General features: G+C 33.6%; 2 protein-coding genes across 4 annotated transcripts; one reads left to right on the top strand and one right to left on the bottom strand.

The window, feature by feature from the left end:
- The first annotated feature begins 11,551 nt into the window (after positions 1-11,551).
- Positions 11,552-15,838, top strand: LOC111393399 (protein DEHYDRATION-INDUCED 19 homolog 4-like). Of its 2 annotated transcripts, none has more exons than XM_023018909.1 (5): positions 11,552-11,805; positions 12,420-12,559; positions 14,238-14,315; positions 14,456-14,712; positions 15,428-15,838. In XM_023018909.1, the coding sequence occupies exons 1-5, from the start codon at positions 11,739-11,741 to the stop codon at positions 15,534-15,536; spliced, it is 651 nt and encodes a 216-aa protein (XP_022874677.1). In that variant the 5' UTR covers positions 11,552-11,738; the 3' UTR covers positions 15,537-15,838. The 2 variants fall into 2 exon arrangements, with proteins under 2 accessions (XP_022874677.1, XP_022874676.1); XM_023018908.1 differs by having other exon boundaries at positions 11,553-11,814.
- A 128-nt stretch (positions 15,839-15,966) lies between these two features.
- LOC111393398 lies at positions 15,967-20,013 on the bottom strand. Of its 2 annotated transcripts, none has more exons than XM_023018907.1 (6): positions 19,429-20,013; positions 17,485-17,696; positions 16,974-17,247; positions 16,797-16,882; positions 16,609-16,700; positions 15,967-16,478 (listed from the first exon to the last, which is right to left on the bottom strand). In XM_023018907.1, the coding sequence occupies exons 1-6, from the start codon at positions 19,666-19,668 to the stop codon at positions 16,222-16,224; spliced, it is 1,161 nt and encodes a 386-aa protein (XP_022874675.1). In that variant the 5' UTR covers positions 19,669-20,013; the 3' UTR covers positions 15,967-16,221. The 2 variants fall into 2 exon arrangements, with proteins under 2 accessions (XP_022874675.1, XP_022874674.1); XM_023018906.1 differs by having other exon boundaries at positions 15,967-16,484; positions 19,429-20,010.
- Positions 20,014-20,083: the final 70 nt, after the last annotated feature.

Genomic DNA, 20,083 nt, shown 5'->3' with positions numbered 1-20,083 from the left:
CAATAAATTTGAATTTTCTCTTTTTTTTTATTGCTCTATCGTATTCTCTCACTCAAGCTTTTACCAAAATCTTAACTCTTCTAAATTTTTAAAATTTGTTTATAATTTCTCTATGATTATTACATATACTACAAATTTTCACTTTTCAATCAAATTTTCAACTAATTAAAACCTAAATTTGCATTTTCTCCTATTCTATTTGTGTATATAGCATTTGTCTAAACTGATTATATAAAATTTAAGTTATATCTTACGAATTGTGTTTATTTGATTGATTATTAGTGTTGAATATTAGTTATTTATTTTTTCTTTCGATTACTTGAATTGATTGTTTGTATCAAATACACAATTTTTTAAAACATAAATATGCATTTTCTTCTGATGAGCAAAATATTAAAAAAAATTATTGTTCAAAATCAAATAGATGAAAATAATTTACAAAATATTAACAAAGAAATATTTTTGAAATATAAATCTACGTTTTTTGGGTCAAATATGAATTATTCAAAAATAAAAAACAAAGTATTCGATTTGTACAAAGTTTGATTGTGCCCTAACTCGATTTCTCTGCGCCCGCCCCTGTATAAAATCATTCCACAATTGAAAACTTGTTTTGTAAACCCGCTTTTAAGCTAACTCGGAGAATTCGTATTTAATATATGCCTTTGATCAATTTCAAATTCAACCAAGTCAACAGTGTGCCCATTTATCCAGCAAGCAATAAATCCATCATCTTGGTCAACATTGCGCCACATTCCAATATTCTTCACCTTGGTACAATGGTTCCAATTCTCTTGCAGTGCTTTCTCCAAGACATGACATCATTTGCTCTCTGCCTAATACACAAATCAGCAAGAATTAATGTTCACTTGACTTAAACAATTCAGAAATTTGTTTAAAGGCAATACCTTAATACCTACATCAGCAGGACCAAAAAGTATACAAATCTTTTCAAGTTTCACAATTCCTCGTGAAACAACATCTCTAATTAAATGGAATCTAACATTAACATGTTTAGATCTATTATGTAAAATAGAATTTCTACTTAAATGAATAGTAGATTGGCTATCTGAATAAAGAACAACTTCTTTACAGATAAAACCAAATTCATGCAAAAGACCTTTTACCCATATTCGTTCTTTTATAACCATTTCATAGCTTCCCAATGAGCTTATCCACGATTGGACATATATCTACTCAACACACTTATAGAATATGCCAAATCAGGTTTTGAATAAACCATTAGTACATTACAAATCCAACAGCATTAGAGTATGACACTCTAGCCATTCTATCAACTCTTCTTTTGATTTAGGATATTGACCATTTGAATGTTTAAAATAATTTGCTATAGACAAACTAATTTACAAAATTTTTCCAACAAGTTTATCACATAAGATTCAGAATTAGACTTAAATGCTTTCCCTTCTATTTTTCTTATTTTCATTACCTAGAATTTTTCTAAGAGGACTAAGTCCTTCATTTAATATTCAGCTTTTAATTTGTTCTTGATTAACTCGATTTCTTTTACGACATGACTAATCAATAGCATGTCATCAACATAAAGTAGTAAGGCTTAAACCCCTTGGAATAGGGGGTACCACATAACCCCTGGACAGCCAAGGGGGTTGTCACACAAGAATGGCCCAAGTAGTAAAAAGAGTGAATCCTTGCCAACATCTATTTTATAGTAAAAATAGGTATCAAAATTATTTCTTCTAAAATGAAGTTCAAGTACAAAGATATCAAACCTATTGTACTATTGTCTTGGAGCGTGTTTTAAACCATAAAGTAATTTCTAAAGAAGGCATATTAAATTACGTTTCTTATTACTTTCAAAGCCCTTTCGTTGTTTCATGTAAATTGTTTCATCAAGATCACCATCTGAAAAAGCTATTTTACATCTAACTAATCCAATTCCCAATTGAATTGTGTGGCTAAGGCTAAAATAACTCAAACAATTGCAAATTTTACAACTGGAGAAAAGATTTCGATAAAATCAATTCCTTTTTTTTTTTTTTAGTAAAACCTATTGCTACAAGTCTAGCTTTTTATCTAATACCATTTTCATTTTATTCTCATCTTTTAATTTTGAAAATTCATTTACAGTCAATACATTTTTACCCTCAGGTTTTTATGTTAGTTAGAACTCATGTATTATTCTTTTTAAGAGTTTGTATTCCCTCTTCCATTGCAACAAGCCAATACCTAGATTTTTTGCTACTCATAGCTTCTTCAAAAGAATCAGGTTCATTTTCGATTAGGCTTTGATAAATTAAAAGAGAACCCTCTTCATCAAATCTAACAAGAGGCCTTATTTGTCTTCTTTACCTATCTCTAACAAGTTGATAATTATTTAAAAAATGTTGATTTGTTTCCAAATTATCATCAGATTCATCAACAGAAACTTCATTTTGAGTTTCGTCATTTTTATTTTCATTCTAAACATTAGTTTGATGATTTTTATCATCAATATGCTCTACATCAATTTCAACTACTCTTTCTTCATTATTAGTCTGATTAATAGGGTCAGAAGTTTTCTCAATCTTAAGAAAGGGTAGATCATATTTATTAAATACAACATTTTGCTTATTATGATTTTATATCCTTCGATTTCTCTTATCCGTAGGTTGTACCCCTTAACACATTCACCATAGCTAAGGAAAATACACTTTAGAGTCTAGGCTCTAGTTTTCCTTCATATTGATGTACAAAACGCTGCACATCCAAAGACTTTAAGATTGCTAAAGTAATTCTCTCAATTTTTCTTCACGGTATAGCACTAGAATGGATTCTATTGATCAAGTAACTAGCAGTTTTAGCAGCATCTCCCCAAAATTATTTTGTGAGGCCTACACTTATAAGCATGTATCTTACTTTTCCAAGAATAATCTATTCATTCTTTCAACTAGACCATTTGGTTATGGAGTGTGAGTTACAATTCTGCGTCTTACCAAACTAGACAGTTTGTACAACTCATCAAATTCAAAGGAAAAATTGCACCAACGATCCCAAACATTTTTAATTTTTGCAGACTTTACCTTAACCTTCATTTTGTGCTAGCGAGGGTTCCTAACCTTTCGAAAATATGCAGTAGATCTCCAACTGGATGGAAACCATCAATTTGACCGTTAGTTAACCAAAGAATTGGCATTGACCACAATTTGGTAAGTGCAAAGCGGTAACTTAGTTAATTACATATTTTAAAAAATAAAACAAAATTAGGAAAAAAAATAAAAAACCAAAACATCCTACCCCTTACCCCCAATCAAAATTGCCTATCTTCTTTTTCTCCGACAAGCCTTACCAGAAACAGTCACCGCGCCATATTCGACCTACGCCGCCGTCGCCGCCACCACCCCACCCTCATCCCCACCTATTACTAGTTTTGGCATCCTCCGCTGCCATCATATTTGTCACTGTACATGTGAAAATAAAACCAAGAAAACTTATTCAGTCGTGCGGTCCAACTTCAAAATTCGGCAACTCCGATGACACATACAGTTGAGCATCGTTGCTAATCGATTCACCACACCCAAGCGCTCCAATTCATGGTGAGACATCATTCAAAAATAGTTTCGTTTGACAGAGGTTTGCCTTGACAACAAAACGAGGTAAATCTATCAATTGACAAGATTTGGGAATGGTTTTTCACAAAATTAGTCTATTTCCACCAAATTCAATCCAAATCCCTCAACAACACTGAATAATGATGGGTATACCCTTAATTGATCCAATTGTGTCACAAATTGCTCCAATTTTGACTTCATATTCTGCACATCAACATTTTCTGTTTTCATTATCCACCTAACGGCCTTTGAGTGGCGGAGACTGTCTTCGAAAAGCGGTGCCAGTGATGTTGGTGCTTGTGAAGACTGGCGATATGGGTTCTAATGATGACCAGTGTGGATCGGAGTTAGGGACGAAGAAAGTGTTGACCTTTAGCCTTTTTGTTTTCATGAGAGTGGGATGGGTAAGGTAGATTTCTTTTATTATTTTCGGTTTTTTATTTAATTATTCTATATTCAAAAATGTAAAGTTACCCTTTTGTCACTAATAATATGACACAATCTTTTGTGTCATATTTGTGACTTATCATTTTGTACAAAGATTACTGCTAAAGTGAAAAAAAAAAAAAAAAAAAAAAACCAGTTTACAAAATGTAAAGGTCATGTCTCTATGGGGCTTTAACAATCAATTATGAGTCTCTTAAAATTTTAATGTATCCCTTATCAATTATTATGTCGTAGTTTAAATCATCTAAGACCCCTAAGAAAATAAAACTTCTTTGTAAATCAAGAACATACCTAGTCTTTCCCAAAACTAGATCATTGTTACCCTTTACACTTAAAATGATAGTTCTTATTCCCTTAACTTGACCTCCATTTACATTTTCAAAATCAATAAATCATTCTCTGTTAGGATTCATATAAAATGTGCAGTTTTAGTCAAGAATCCATTCTTAACTAGGATGATAGTTTGCAGAAACATAAATTTCATCAATATTAAACTTATCTGTATAGGCTAATGCTACACCACAATATCATTAATCTTTTTTGGACAATCTTCGATAAAATGATCTTATTCTTGACAATAAAAAGACTTTTTACCTTTATTTTACATTTTCTTTTATCTCTAAGATTTCCCTTCTTATTGTATCCTATTTTCTTGTTATGATTACTATTCTTTGGATTAAACTTTGATTTGACCTTTAGATTTTCCCTACTGACAGTATCTTTTCTTTTAGGGTGTGTTTGATATGGTGGAATTGGAATTGAAAAATGGAATTGGAATTGTATTTTCCAATTTTAGGTGTTTGATACATTTTTTCCCCCATGGCATTCAAATTTTTTATTTTTTTAAACTTTGGAGTTTTCTTGGTTTTTAGGGAAAACCAATTCCCACGTACTGTAGCATATATTTTATTTTATTTTTTGCCAATGGAAATAAATTTTATTCCTAATTGTAAAAAAATATTTTTCTTTAATTGACAATTTTCATGTAAAACAAAGTCAAACGAATACCAAAAGATAAATGATTTTCTTAGTTTTTTGCCTTTTTTGGCAATGGAAACAAATTCTATCTCTAATACTAGTAAATTATATCCATTTAATTGACAATTTTCATATAAAATAGAGCCAAACGAACACCAAAAAGCACTTTCATTTTAACATTTTTCACGTGAAAAATTATATCAATCAAACACAATAATTTACAATTCCCAAAAAAATAATTCTAAGCAATTCAATTCCCTAAAATTCGTTTTCTAGACAATTCAATTCTATCTTTACAATCATACGGACTTTTATATTTTAACTCTAACTCCTTATTCCGTAAGACATTAATTGTTATATCAATGATTAAAGTATCTCTACCATATTCAATTGCATTTCTGGCCTTTTTTTATTTATTACCAATTGAATTTAATAAAACCACTGCCAATTGATTTTTTGAGAGTTTCAAATCACAGATGTCAAGATCACGTAATAATCTATTAAATTTATCAATATTGATCTCAAGATCAAATGAGAGATCCAATTTAAAACCAAATAATTGTTTAAGAAGATACACTTTATTTGGAATGGTTTTATTCAAGTATGTATCTTCTAGATTTTTCCCACAATTTAGTATCAATCTTTGTTTCACTAATTTCTCTAAGTACATTATCAGACATATGTAGAAAGATAGAGCTCTATGCAATTTCATCAAGTTCAATTTTCTTACTTTCTTCAACATTATTTGGCCATGACTCACCAATGGCTCTATCACATTTTTGTTGAAGTAAAATTGCCCTTATTTTCTAAAGCCAGATACTAAAGTCTCCCTTACCATTAAAAATGCCCAATTCAAATTTTGCAGAAGTCATGTTTGACAAATTTGAAAAAGTCAATGCATGTAGATCACACAAGGACTTTAAGAATTCATACAACCTGTAATATTACAGTAATCAACAATCAAGAGATTAACTGATAATCATAAAATTCAAGTTCATATCAGACAATGCAATGTATAAACAGAAAAAATTGTAATAAGTTATTTCACAAAAGTTTATTTTAACAATAATACAGATTTAGAGAGTTATCCACATAAAGAACAAATACAAATTATTACAGTAAGCATTATATAGTAGTGAAAGGACACATGCAAAGGATTATGATCAAGATCTTGACTTAAGTTAAGTTAATCTTCAGATTCCAAACAACTCGCAGGGTTTTTGGACAAAGAAAGTGCCAAGAGAGTCACGAATATGAGGTTTTAAAAAACGTTTACAAGGAACTCTAAGGAAATAATCTGTATGGTAAACTGTAAAATAAGAACGAACTCACCGAATCCCTTTATTAAGGTTTCAAGAAATAACAGCAAACCATAAAATTAATCATTGGAAGTTTCAGATCTTCAATATTCCAAGTGCAAGAACCACTATCAGACTGCTCTGGTGTTATTGTTGTTCTTATGTTCAAGTTATTAATATATTTAAACCAATAAAATAGCAAAAAACATAAAATTGAAACTAAAAATTGAACACAAAGATTTTCGCCCTAAGACAAGAGGTTCAAAGCCAAGCCCCTAATCCCCTTTTGAGATTCTGTAATCGGAAGAAAACCACTGCAATAAATCGGAGCCAAATTGTCCAAGAATACAACTTTAGGGAACCAAACTCAAAAGTCGCTCAAGATTACGAATTCCTCTCTCGAACACCAATTATTCACTCAAGAACAGTATGAACAAGAACACACTAGATTTATAGATTAACACTAAAAAATCTACAACCCAATTACATATTAGAAAACGTGTTTTTATTTTAAGCCAAATCAGAGAATTCATATTAAGTACACTCCTTTGATCAATTTCAGATTCAACCAAGTCAGCAGTCAGCAATTAAACCATCATCCTGATCAACATTGTGCCATATTCGAACAATGCTTTTTATAAATAAAATGTCTCTGGGGATACTCAGATCATTTTTGTACTTGGGTTGGAGTAAAGCCCTTATTTGACAACTATTAAAAATATATCTTTTTGTGGAAAATCAGTTTTAAATAATGATTTTTTGGAGAATTTATGGAAAAAAATAAAATATTTTATTGTGAAAATGTGTGAATAAAAATGAGTTTGAGAAAAAAAATTTATTTTGATGGTTGTCGAATAGGTGCTATTTGAGACATTTATGGGAATACTAAAACTTGAAAACATAGGTAGATAAATAGTCAGATATGACACGAGGCAGATAAATTTTGCTTTCCACAGTGGTATATTACTTGTGGGAGATGTGCGTGTCCATAATGTACATCAAGAATTTTCCTACTTGCGGAAGTGGGGAATTGTTGAGTTGATTGAAAAAGTGTTGAGACTGAAAAGAATATTCCCAGGCGGCAGCAGCACTTGGGATGTAAACCTTACATTTGGCTACGTTTGCATGGTACTAGAATGAATTAGTTGATTAAAAAAGTGTCGGGCCTTGACTCTTCACGAGTAGGCCGCCCTGATTTAGGACGATCCCAACCTAATCCAATTTTTACCACCTAAAGACAACCGAGTGACAAGTCATTAGATAAGTTTATAACTTGTTTGATTCCCATTGATTTTTTGAAAATAAATTTTATAATAATGAATTCTTGAAAAAATTTATGTTAAAAAGTTAGAAAAATATTGAGTTTACATACAAAATATTTTATTAGGAAAATATATAATTTAAAATGAGTTTTTAGATAATGAGACTCAAACAAGATCAAAATAAGAGAGATATGTGTAAATAAATTTATAAGTTCGACATTTTATGTAAATTGGCTTATCGATTTAGGAATGAAGGGGAGAATTGACACGAGAATTAACCTACTTGTATATTCATTTGTACACTGTGGTTTATATTCCACGATGTGTAAATATCGATGACATTTATTTTTTTAAGAGTTAAAATCAATAGCAAAACTATGTGGTGCATCATAAAATGTCAATCACAACGTCGATGTAAGTGTAGCAAAACTATTAACAAAAATATGTCGAGTGGGATTGAGCGATTTTGAACAATAATTTCGATAAATAAAATTGTAGTACTTATTTTATTTTATTTTTATTTTTTGGAGTGGGGGCAAGTTTAAACGGTAAAGAGAATCATGCTAACATGTCACGAACCTCACATAGTTTAGTCGAGATGGATGATGGCCTTACTTAACCTCGATCGAGATAAGGCAAACATCATTTAGAATCAGGAACCTTGATGGGGAAGGCAAGTTATACACTCGTCACCTCGACCCGCAATTTCAATTGATTTTCGGGTTATTGTATTGAGGCATTAAGATATTACTTGAAGCATGAGCAATCTTGTTTATTGTCAAGTCTTTAGAGAACCCACTTTTTGTCCATAGGTCGGAGTTTGGGGTAGTGAGATTTTGAATTTTAGAATTTGCATTTTGTGAGAAGATAACTTCAAGATGTACTCGTGTTATATATCTTAATGTTTAAGAAGAGGTTTAAGTCTCAAGTACATGCTTTTTGGACAGAATACGACAGCACCCTATTTTTTATTTTTTATCTTCCAATAAAAACCCACCAAATGTATTTTTTGTAACTTCTTTGTTGATTTTTCCTGTACTTATAGCATCTCTCTTAAAATAAATCTAGATCATGGCAACTACTAGAAACTACATTGAATTAAGAATTGAACTAGGAATGCAAATTTAAAGGATGATAACCGTTTCTACCATCGATATTTAAATTTTTACTACAGATACATTATACGAACAACAGAGGAAATAATAGTTAAGATTTCGATAATCTAAATTCAATAACTATATATGATTTCCTTAGGATAAATCGAATCTCCCCAATACTTAAAAAGTTCGTGCCTATTGTGTGGAAACATAAGAACATAACTTCGAGATATACTCTTGTAAATTTGTAATTATCTCAATGTTTTAGTTTAAATACTATTTGTGTTAGAACTAACTACATACAAAAATAGATTAAATTTTTAGTAATCCAAATGACAAAACCTTCCTTTACGATAAATTAAATTTCGCTATTGCTTACGCATTTGAGCAATTTTTATTAAATGGAATAGAATCGTGCTTTTCTCAAGAAATTTTTCAAGCAATAAAAAAAATTCATGTTTAAAAATAAATTATTTGATATACAACATTTCCAAAACAATAATAACTAACTACAAAAAAATATTTCAAGTCAAATGTCAAATTAATATGTCGGTGTGGGTGTAGAGAATGCTGAATGTAAGAATCTAAAATGACGACCCCCGGGGTATAGTCTAATAGTGTAGTGAGGTTATCTCATGTCTTGCTGCAGACACAGTGTGGGGGTTCGATTCCTGAGATATGAAATTTGACTCCTTGTAGGCACAATGTACAGGCAGCTCTTATTCTCTGGCCTGCTGGAACACATCCCGTGATTTACGTCCCTCACAAAACTCTAGGGACGAGGCGGTAGAGGCCCTTAAGGTTGGAGTTCAACTTTTTTTAAAAAAAATCTAAAATGACATCCAATTTCCAGCTGGTAAAACGACGTCGTCACCTTTACTCACATTCTTTTCCAGAATGACGCCGTTTCCAACGTGCCAAGTACACCATGAACCAATCACTTCAATCCTGTGACTGCTCTGTCACGCAACCAAAATTTCTTAGAATAAATTATTGATTACTAATAATTAAGGTAAATTACGACATTGGTCCTCAACCTTTGTGCTCTTTTCAGTCTCATCGTTAACCTTTATTTTTTATAATCTTGTCATTAACCTTTTGAAAATTAGCAATAATAATCTAAACGGACGGTTTATGTAAAAAATTATATTAAATTGTTCGAAGAAACTATTCTAACATCTGCTAAGGATAGTTCTTTATACAACCATTATTGGTTTCAAAGATGATGATGAATTCTTAATTTTCCTAAAGCTACTGCTCTCTATATAAGCTATTGAGTGGAAGACATTTACGTTCTTTCTATAAAATGGTGCTCTGTACTCAGAGTTGTGGGAGGTGGGATGCACATAGGAGAAGAGTAGAGAATATGTTTCGTCCCTCCATTTTTTACAATGGGCTCATGATCATCTCATTGGTGGATCTTATGTCTTTTTGAATATATTGTATCAACCTTTAGTTATAGCATATTATCATGAAAAATGAAAATTACCAAAGAAAATTTATGGTAACAATGAAGAAATTTGGTCCAATCATAGAGTTGTTTTTCAATTATTTATTTATAGTTTCTTATTGGTAGATAAATAATGTCTATACTTGGTTCAGACTCGATGTGTTGTCAATCTCATGTTGCATTTATTTACTTATATACGTTGCCGTTATGAAGAAATTGAATTGTTGTATAGGGCACATACACATCAATAAACTCAACATGGTTAAATCTTTAAGTTTAATAGCTTGGTTGTAATAAATTGAAGCTTAAACAATCTACTTGCAAGCACATAGAAAGTTTAGCAATCTCCGATGCAATTAATCCTACTTTAAATGACATGTGGTTAGTTTTAACGGACATATCAACTAATTCTGGAAAGCTCATTGATGAAACTCAAAAGAAGTGACCTGATTGTTTAAAAATTAAAGTATAGTGACTTGATTGCATCACTTCAAAGTTTAGTGACCTACTTGTAAGTAAGATAAAAGATCATTGACATCCCGTTCAACTAACCCTACTGTATTTTGGCACGTGAAGCAAATCACATTATATACCACTATTAGAATGTAATAAATCATTTTAATTTGATTTCACTTGCGATTTCTTTAACTGATGTTCTCAATGAAGAATGTCCACCTGTTAAAAACAAATGAAGACACCATTTTGTGTTTCTTTATAAAGAGAAAATTGTTCTATCTATTTCTTATCTTACTTTGAGTATTTCGAGCTCCGAATTATGTTGGCATCTACCTCTGTTACGATGGAAGCTAACTTTGGTTGATTAATTCAATCAGTCCATTGATGGTTCGCAAGTATGATGGTCCTAATGATGATCGAACATATTCGCAAATTTATCGACATAAAGTTCATAAAAAGAATCAAATTCTTTTAATTAATTATTGTCAAGTTACAAATATTTATTTAACAAGATCTTATTATGAGTTATTAAATGATAAAATGAAAAAAAAATCGTAATTAGAAAGGCTGTTCTAAAATGTCCCATTTCATATATTGTCTCTAGGAGCCTTTCAAATTTATCTCGAATGAGTAAAAAACAAAGAGGAGAAGGAACTATAAGAGGATCGAGAGTCGGGACGAATATATAGGAGAATACGAGGGTGATTTGAATATTCAAAGTGAAAAGAGAATATAATTACATGTGATTTATGTCAATATTAGACTATTGGTAAGGGCCAGCACCTCATAAATGCCGTTATTATTTTCCTTTCTAGCTTACAGCCTGACACCAACCACATGCACAGTACACTATGCCTCACAAGTTGTACTTAATTTAGCCGCGATCAAGACGGTTGGTAATAGTACTTTCGTAATTTCTTTCAAATCCGTGCCTATTTACTTAAACAAAAATCGTACGTAAGACCAAATTTCCAACAGCACGCATAGAAATTTGGTTGGGTGCCCTCTTCTTCCCCCGCGCCCCCGCCCCCGCCCAACCCGTTTCTCCGTTTCTACGAAGTTTCCGCTTCTGGAGCCTTCATATACATCCATATTTATATAGACGTGTGTTTGAGTACCTGAAGGTGTGAGATTTTGGAGAATTAGGAGTGAGAAATTGAGAAAATTAGAAGTGTGAAGAAATGGACTCTGATTTATGGGCTCGACTTTCTAATTTTTCTTCTTACAGGCGATATCAATCTCGATCAGGCTTGTCTAGTTGAGACGCTTTCATCTTTTTCTTCTGTTTTTTGTCACTTGTGCGAAAAATGATAAGGAAAAGGAAGAGATTTTTGTGGGAAACTTGGGGATTTTAATTTTGATGTTGAAATTGTGTAAGGCTAGATAATTAACGAATAGTACTAATTCTATTCAAGGTTTTTGTTTCTTGTGTTTTAGTGAGACGAAGAAAATTTTGGATGGTTAAGGTTTTCTTTTAAGCTGAATTCTTTTTAGGAAATTCCGAGCGTGTTTCCCTTCAACCTAAGGGGTAAATTAGGGGGTGTTGCAAGAGATTGAAAAAAGAAGAAAAAATTAAGAAAAAGTTGGAAAACGAAGAAGTTTGAATTATGTTTTTTATAATAGAAATCAGGCTTTGAGTGGAAGGATTAAGAATAAAAGTTTGATAGTTTTCTTTTTTTTATTTTTTATTTTTTTTTTATTTTTTTGGAAATGGTAAACTTAGAGCTTCTAGTTTACTGATGAATCATAAAGAATTTCTCAAATTTCTTCATTTTTTACTGAAATGGTGTGCGGTTTCATGATAGTGTGATGTGATGTGTAAATTAGGGTTTTTCGTGATTGTGCATTTACATGTATTGCAGACACATATCGTGGAGAGGAGTACGATGGGGAAGAAGAGCTGAGGCCCGAGTTTCTTTGTCCGTTTTGCGCTGATGAATTTGATATTGTTGGTCTCTGTTGTCATATTGATGACGAACATGCCATCGAAGCCAAGAATGGGGTACCCATTTCTCCATTTCCCTTTATCATTGTATCTGTGTGAATGGTCTTATTGACAGCCATCACGAGTTAATTACTGGAACTAATGGTGTTTTTATTCTATTGTTGCATAAAAGATTTAAAAGTAAAAGAGTGGAGCTTTGATACTAACTGGAATGCTTAGAATTCTAGATTCAATTGAGCAGAATCAGTATTAAGATATTTTGTTGTTTCACCAATTATTACTTCATTATAACCTTTTATGCATATTCCATAATGTTATTATAATGATATATTCTTGAAATGTCATATAGTGTGCGACACAAACACGATCATAGTACACAGTATGACATGTCACACATTCACACCCTCACTCGCCTGACATTACATTTGATTAGTAGATGCACTCTTCTTAACTAACTAATAACAGAATCCTCATCTTGCAATTTTGTGTTTTGTACCTTCTATTCGAAGAAGCAACTGACCGTGTGAAGCCCCCACATTAAGTCTGCTATCATGTGTTGCTATATTTCTTTTTATTGTTAGCTATAGACCCTGCTTATGCTTCATGCTTGAGGCATTGATATACAACGTTGCTCTTGGACATTGAATGCAATTGCTAGCTTCTGACTGTAGTGTTTTTTGAAGAAACAAAAGAAAGATTAAAGCCATGAATGAAGTATGGAACACTTGAAGTGATTTTCCTTTTCTTCCCCTTCTGCCCTCCGCCTGGATTCAGAGATAGAACTTTTTCTCTTTCAACTCATTTCCTCCCCACCCCTAGTGGTTCTTCACTCCTGGATAGTATGACCCTTGATTAGATAAAGCTGCCTGCCCTATGACCCACAACTCAAAATGAGCCTTGTGACTAGTGACAGGCTGACAGCAGTATGTAACAAAATATTATCCTCGTCTACTATGATTCACAAATAAGGACACGCATTGGACATGCTGACACGCTATTTTTCAAAGATTGTACTGATACGACGCGTAAATTCTTTAAAATTCTTCATTTATATCTTACAAATTTAGTTTTATACTTGTTATTAATTTTTCTTGTTGAAATCTTTTAATTTTGAGTAATAATTTGTTATTAAATAATAATTTTGAGTCAAAAATATATAATATTTGATGAAGAAAGAAACATGACCATGGTATGTGTCCAAGAAGTGTCAGTATCCGATATGGACACGCCATCCTATTTGAAGTGTTTGTGCAACACAGCTTGCCTAACATGGGGGCTCGAGTACTGGGAACTCAGCCAGAACATGCGATATTTTTTCAGCAAAACCATGAAATTCGGATTTTTGCTGCTGATAGATGACAAAAAGTCAATTGATGCATGAACTCAACTGTGGCTCTTGTTGCTTCATTCCCTGAGATAGAAAAAGTGGGATGGGGGGTGGGGTGATAGAGTAGCCCATGAAGTTGCTCCTTTTGGTTCTGGCACTAGTGTTTGGCATGATTTTATGCATTCATTTGTTTCAGATGTTTGAGATGATTTAAATGAATAATTTGTTGTTTGCTGTTAAAAAAAGGTTCAATTGGTATGCACTACTATTGAATTTGTATATTGTGCGTAACATCTTTCTATAATTGATTGTTGCTCCAGGAGTTGGCTCCTGGCCAAACACATTGAATTTTTAAGCATTGTTGCTAGTTATTCTTCTGAATTGTACATATGAAATGTCTGTATGCAGGTGTGCCCTGTTTGTGCAAAAAGGGTGGGGACAGATTTGGTTGGTCACATAACTGGGCAGCACGGAGGTCTTCTAAAAATATCCTTTAAAGAAACTTAATGAATATGTCTTGATTTTTGCTGCAATCTACCATTAATTCTTGCTTGCAATCCTTTAGTTTCATATTATTTTCGTTTCTTATTTTCATAGCTCTTTAGTTTCCCTTGACTGAAGAATACGTGCAGCGGAGGAGGAGAATCCGAAGGGGTGGGTCTAATTCTACACACACTATGTTACGAAGAGAGTTACGAGAAGGAAATCTACAATCCCTCTTCGGGGGATCTTCGTATATGTCTTCGATTGCGGAACCTGATTCACTGTTATCCTCCTTCATATACAGTCCACCAGTGGTTGATGAACCTACTGAAATTCAATCTCTTTCTTCAACTGGGGCTTTCTCAGTACCAAGATCCTCTGGTGAAGATTTGGTGGAAAGGTAAGATTGCTATGATTTAAACGTGTACTTCTTTTTATAGACGTCATTCAGCATCATTTATTATAAATTTTTTTTTAAGCAATTGACATTAGGAGGGTACGCAATGATGCAACTGGACTGCAAGAAACAATATCTGCAAATGACCTTGAACACTCCGACCACACCAAAAAGGAAAATAATAAAATAAATTGAATGGACCTAAATTAGAAGATTTGATTGGCCCAACCACGACTTTTCTATTATTGCTGGCCGCTCAATAAGATTGTTTATCCAGTATGGAAAGCAAGATCGGGCAATGCTTGTATTATCCAATCTTTGGTTTCTGTTTTTAATTCATTCTGAATTATGAGAAGCCATTCTTGTTGCCTGATGATTGGTTTTTAAAATTGTCCGATATTTCTGTGCATGTAATATGTTTCACTGGTTATGAATTTCCTGACAAGGAAGAGTTTTTTTGAATGAAATCTTTGAGCCCTGGGGAGGTCTTCACTGCAATTTTTACCATACATATTCATGTATACGCAGGACGTAATGTGTTTCTGGGAATTCATTGTGTCATTTCAAATTGTTTTGAATTCTTTTTCTTTTCTTGGCGTGTTTTTAAACCTTTGAACCAGTGGCACGATAATGCTATCATAAGCTGTCGGGAACTTGTTTTAATTTTTGAAGCATTCTTGTGACAATAACTAACATTTAGTCGGTATTTCAATAACAGAAATGTTCAACAGTTACCACTGTCTGAAAAGGACCAAGAGGAGAAGGCTCAAAAATGTGAATTTGTGCAAGGACTCCTGCTCTCTACTTTTCTTGGCGACAACTTATAAGCTGAAAAATGTATTCTAGAGAAGGCTCGAGAATGTGAATTTGTGGAAGGACTCCTGCTCTCTACTTTTCTTGGCGACAACTTGTAAGCTGGAAAAATGCATCTTATCTAGTTTACATTCTAGTTATGGAAGGTTATTTAAGAAGAAAGGTAAGACTTAAGAGGATAGAGTTGAGCTTTTAGTGTTGCAAATCTGCCGAGAGAAACTATGAGGTTCCCATTGTACGTAAAACTTATGATATGCGTTATGATATCTTCCATAAGCATAATCTAGTTGATACTATTAGCTGCATTTCCCTCTCATGATTCAAGAATGTTCATTTTTGCATATTCCTTTCCAGATTTGACAAGTTGCATACATCTCTGCAAGTTGACCACGGGCTGCACAAATTTGGTGCACTAATCGATGATTTTTAGGCCATTTCAAGAAGTTAATTCGCAATACAGAACCTTGGCATATGGTCATACACCACTAACCAAGCCTTTCTTTAAAGGAATAGACACTGTATGCACACTAACCTCCAAATGTTAATATTACTCAACTGTAAACTTCTAAATACTCAAAAAGTTATATACACAATCTACCGCTCGTCATAATTATCGAGCCTCAAAACAAAAAGGCTGAATATCAACTGACACCGATTATTCTAGTACCACAATTGTCGAGCTTTTCTTAAGTTGTAATCTCAAATCCAGTACGAGTTGTGGGACACGAAAAAACTGTAGTCGGGGTGATTGACCTTCAACAGCCTAAGCCAGTTGTCAGCACCTCGCAAGAGAGAATCGAACTTCTGGCATTCATTGACGCCATCGGCATTCCAATCAGAAACTTTGAACTTGTATGAAGCGAGTCCAAAAGTTGGTAGTGAGAGCTTTGAGGAGAAGCCCGCATCCTGCAACCCTTCATCCATCGTTGAAACATGGAATTGTGGCTTCTCGTTTCCTGCATCTAGCAGTGGATTGTAATTATGATATTGGCAGATTATGAATCTTACAATGATATGACATGCAATGTACAACCACCATGAAGCAAGCACAAATGAGAAGCAAAAACAGGGAAGAAAGAAACTTACTCCCAACAGATGTGGCAAGGGAATGGAAAGTCAAAAAACAGGCATCAATGTTTTCCAGAGTAGAGCCTACGGGTATCCTATATATGGGGTACCTGCATAATGAAACACACCATCTCGTTCAGTTTGCATGAGATAAATTAACAGTTAAGTGCTACAAAATTTCTGCTTTGATGACGACAAAAGCTTACCAAGCAATAGAAATCCAGCTTGCATGAGTCAGATCACAGCTTCGGTATGTTCTCAGCTCAGGAAAGCGAGATGCAAGGATAGAAATCTGCTCGATTCAAGACAATGCATGGATTTTTGTCATTAGAAAGGGAATGCAAGACTTTTAGTATAATGCTCTAGGAGATATCAGGACTTGCCTTGTCAGCTAATGGTTCACGGAAAAATGGAAGATCCCGCTCCAAGTACTCAAATATAAGACGACCAGGAGGGTTGCTAACATCGCCCTCATCCACTGACAATCCCGTGAAAGGCTTGTTTCTCACTGGAACTTCGTTATATCCTTGGCCTGTGGTGTTCAGCTGGTTCCAAGTGCCCCTAGTATTATTAGCTCCTCTATCAGCTTCACATTCACTGCTGTCATCGCTATTTGTCTCCTGGGATGAATCAGTATCGCTCACCTCTGCAGGTTCCCTGCCAGGATGTTAAGCCCATTAAAAAAAAAGTACGAAGTTCATGAACACACATGCAATCACAAATATAATGTTATCATCAAGTAGATGAACATGCCTTGTGTAATACCTCAAAAACTCTAGCATTTTCATAATTTCAGTTAGCAAGGTATTAGTAAACAATCAGCAAAGGCACTACAAGCAATCTATGAAGAAATAAAATACATTTCAATGTAAGCAAGTACCAAGAAAAGCTCACCTTATCTCCATCAAGGAGCTTGATGGATCTACATATAGTTGCATAGCAGACAAGTATGGCACATAATATTGGACAACAGAATCATTCCCATTCAGAACCAGCGGAACTCCGGCTCCATATACACTCCATTCCCTGAAAGAGTCCCAAAGATCACCTAGTATGAAGTATGAGTGGAGCACACTATCACGATTTCTCCATCCCCTTACACGTGACTGCAGATGTCCAGAATGTACCAAGTTAAAATCATATAGTACAGGTATAAAATCATAGAATGAATGAACTATGCAAAACATATATCAAACCAAGTTCTTGATTAAGTACACACCTAAGCATTTCATACTTCATACAGTTGTGCTAATGGGCAGCACTATTATAACGTCTAATTTACTTGATCTTGTTATCTATTTAAACATTTAGATGTTTTAGAAGCTTTAGTCCATGGCAACAGTATGAAGTTTGATCAATTTATAAATGAAAAATCTACTCCACTTGTTATCATATTGTTCTTGGTTAGAGTCTCTTATAAATGTAGGATTTTAGACACACATATAATGAGGCTTCTTTTGTTTTACTTGAATGCTTTATTGGCAAAGTCCTAAATAAGAGAATATTGTGATGGTAATGAGAGTTATAATAGTTCACGAACACGTGATATAACTGCGTTGATCAAAACATTCTCCCCCCACCCCCAACAGGTGTTTGAATTGCCTGCGTATGTGCATGTGTTTCAGTGGGACATGTTGCAGGCTTTGAAGAATTAGTGAAAACGAAATTATGCAATCATCGCAAACAAGATTTTTCCACTTAGAAAAGTGATAGAACCCCAATCAAGTATAACTATTCCAGAAGGATCAAGAAGAAGGGAGAAAGAGAGGGCAGCAACAAACTATGTTAGTAGGCAGGCTAAGGTGGACAAAAAACGGTTACAATAGGCTTATAAATAGAATAAGGAATAGGTAGTAAGGGGTATAAAAATTCAGTTAGTGAATTGAGATTAGGAGAGTGTGGCCCCCTCGAATGGCTTCTTGTCATGTCGTCCTTTGGTTTTAATTTTTATTCAATCAATACAGAAATAATTCCTGCACCTATTCTTCTTTTTCTTGCTATTACAGTTGGATCCTACCCAAAAGCTGTAATCAGTTCAATGATTACCGCATCAATTCAATTCCTCTAGACCGTAGCCCATCCATTACCAAAAATATACTCAATAAAACTAAAAACTAAAAACAAAAAAAAAAAAAACTCTCATTTGTATCCACCTAATCCTCCATTCACTTGTCAATTGTAAATGTAATAAAAATTGACCCAAATATCACACTAACAAAAAAAAGAAGTCCACTTAAAAGGCTTTATAAAGAGCATAACCGGTTTTCTATTACTTTTAAGTAAAAACATTTAAAAGTCCCCGAGCTTGACCAGTCCCACACAGGGCGACTAGCTGGGGAAAGAACCGAAAAGCAATAGTTGCAGTCTTGACACATCCTATTTCGAGACTGGGCTGAAGGGAAGATTTGAGTTCTCAAGCTTCTACAGCATCCATGCCTGGAAACAGGCTATAGAGAATACTCACTGGTAATTATATTGAAGAACATAATTGGTCTAAGATCAGAGGTGTTTCAAATAAAAAAAGATGCCGCTTATTTAGTTTACTAATTCTATTCTATTATTCATAATTATTTGTTCCAATTTATTGTCTAAGCCAATTGTTACTTTTGTCCAAGTCACTTCCCTTTTTCTATTTTTGGTCCAAGTTGCTTTAAAAAAGAACACATTTTTAATTTTCTATTCTTCCCCAATTAATACCAACATTGTATTTTGGAGACAAGATTTCAACTTTAATAATTGATTGACAGCAAACAAAATAAAGTTCAGAAAATAATCACAAAAAGAACAGAATTTCGCATTGTCCTTAAATATTTGATTAATTAAACTTGCAAATTTTACCTTAGGGAAACGCTGAGCTACAACAGCAGGGGTGGTGTGCTCCAAGAAACGATCCAAGTTGGTTTTTGATGGAGCAGCTCCATCGTCTGAATCCGACCCGATTCCTCTTCTTTCGGGTAATGGTGAAGATTTTGACTTTGACTTCAATTGCTGCTGCTGCTGCTGTTGCTGGTTGTACTTTCTCATCGCTGGTGGACTGTAGTACAATCTTTCCTCTCCTATCCTTCTCCGCCCCGCCATTTTCTACCCAATAGTAAAAACCCAACAAAATTCTACTTAATTGAAACGTAAATAAAATTCTCCTTATAGTTCTTATTGCCTCAGTATGTGTGCGTGAGATTTTTTTTAACAGTAAGCTATCAAAACGATTGGAGGTTTAAAGGGTTTACTTGTAAGTTAAAATTGAAGATTTTGGGTATATTAGGGTTGTTCAAGAGTGAGTTTTGCTGAAATGGAGGAGTATTTTAAGGAGATGAACAGAAGAATGATCTTGTCTACAGAGAGAGGAGGGAATGCGGAGAGGTGTTGAGAGAGAAGGTAAAATTTGAGTACTGTGTGCTGGCTTCTAGAGAATTCGAGTCCCCAATAACTCTGCAAATTTATCCGAAAGGACCTGAACTTGTTGTAGCTTCAGCTTTCTTCACAAAATATCAAA

Source organism: Olea europaea, chromosome 4 (genome assembly GCF_002742605.1).
Source record: "Olea europaea var. sylvestris chromosome 4, O_europaea_v1, whole genome shotgun sequence".
Classification (NCBI taxonomy): Eukaryota; Viridiplantae; Streptophyta; class Magnoliopsida; order Lamiales; family Oleaceae; genus Olea; species Olea europaea.
The sequence above is the reverse complement of the archived record's forward strand: the minus strand, read 5'-3'. Positions and strand labels throughout refer to the sequence as shown.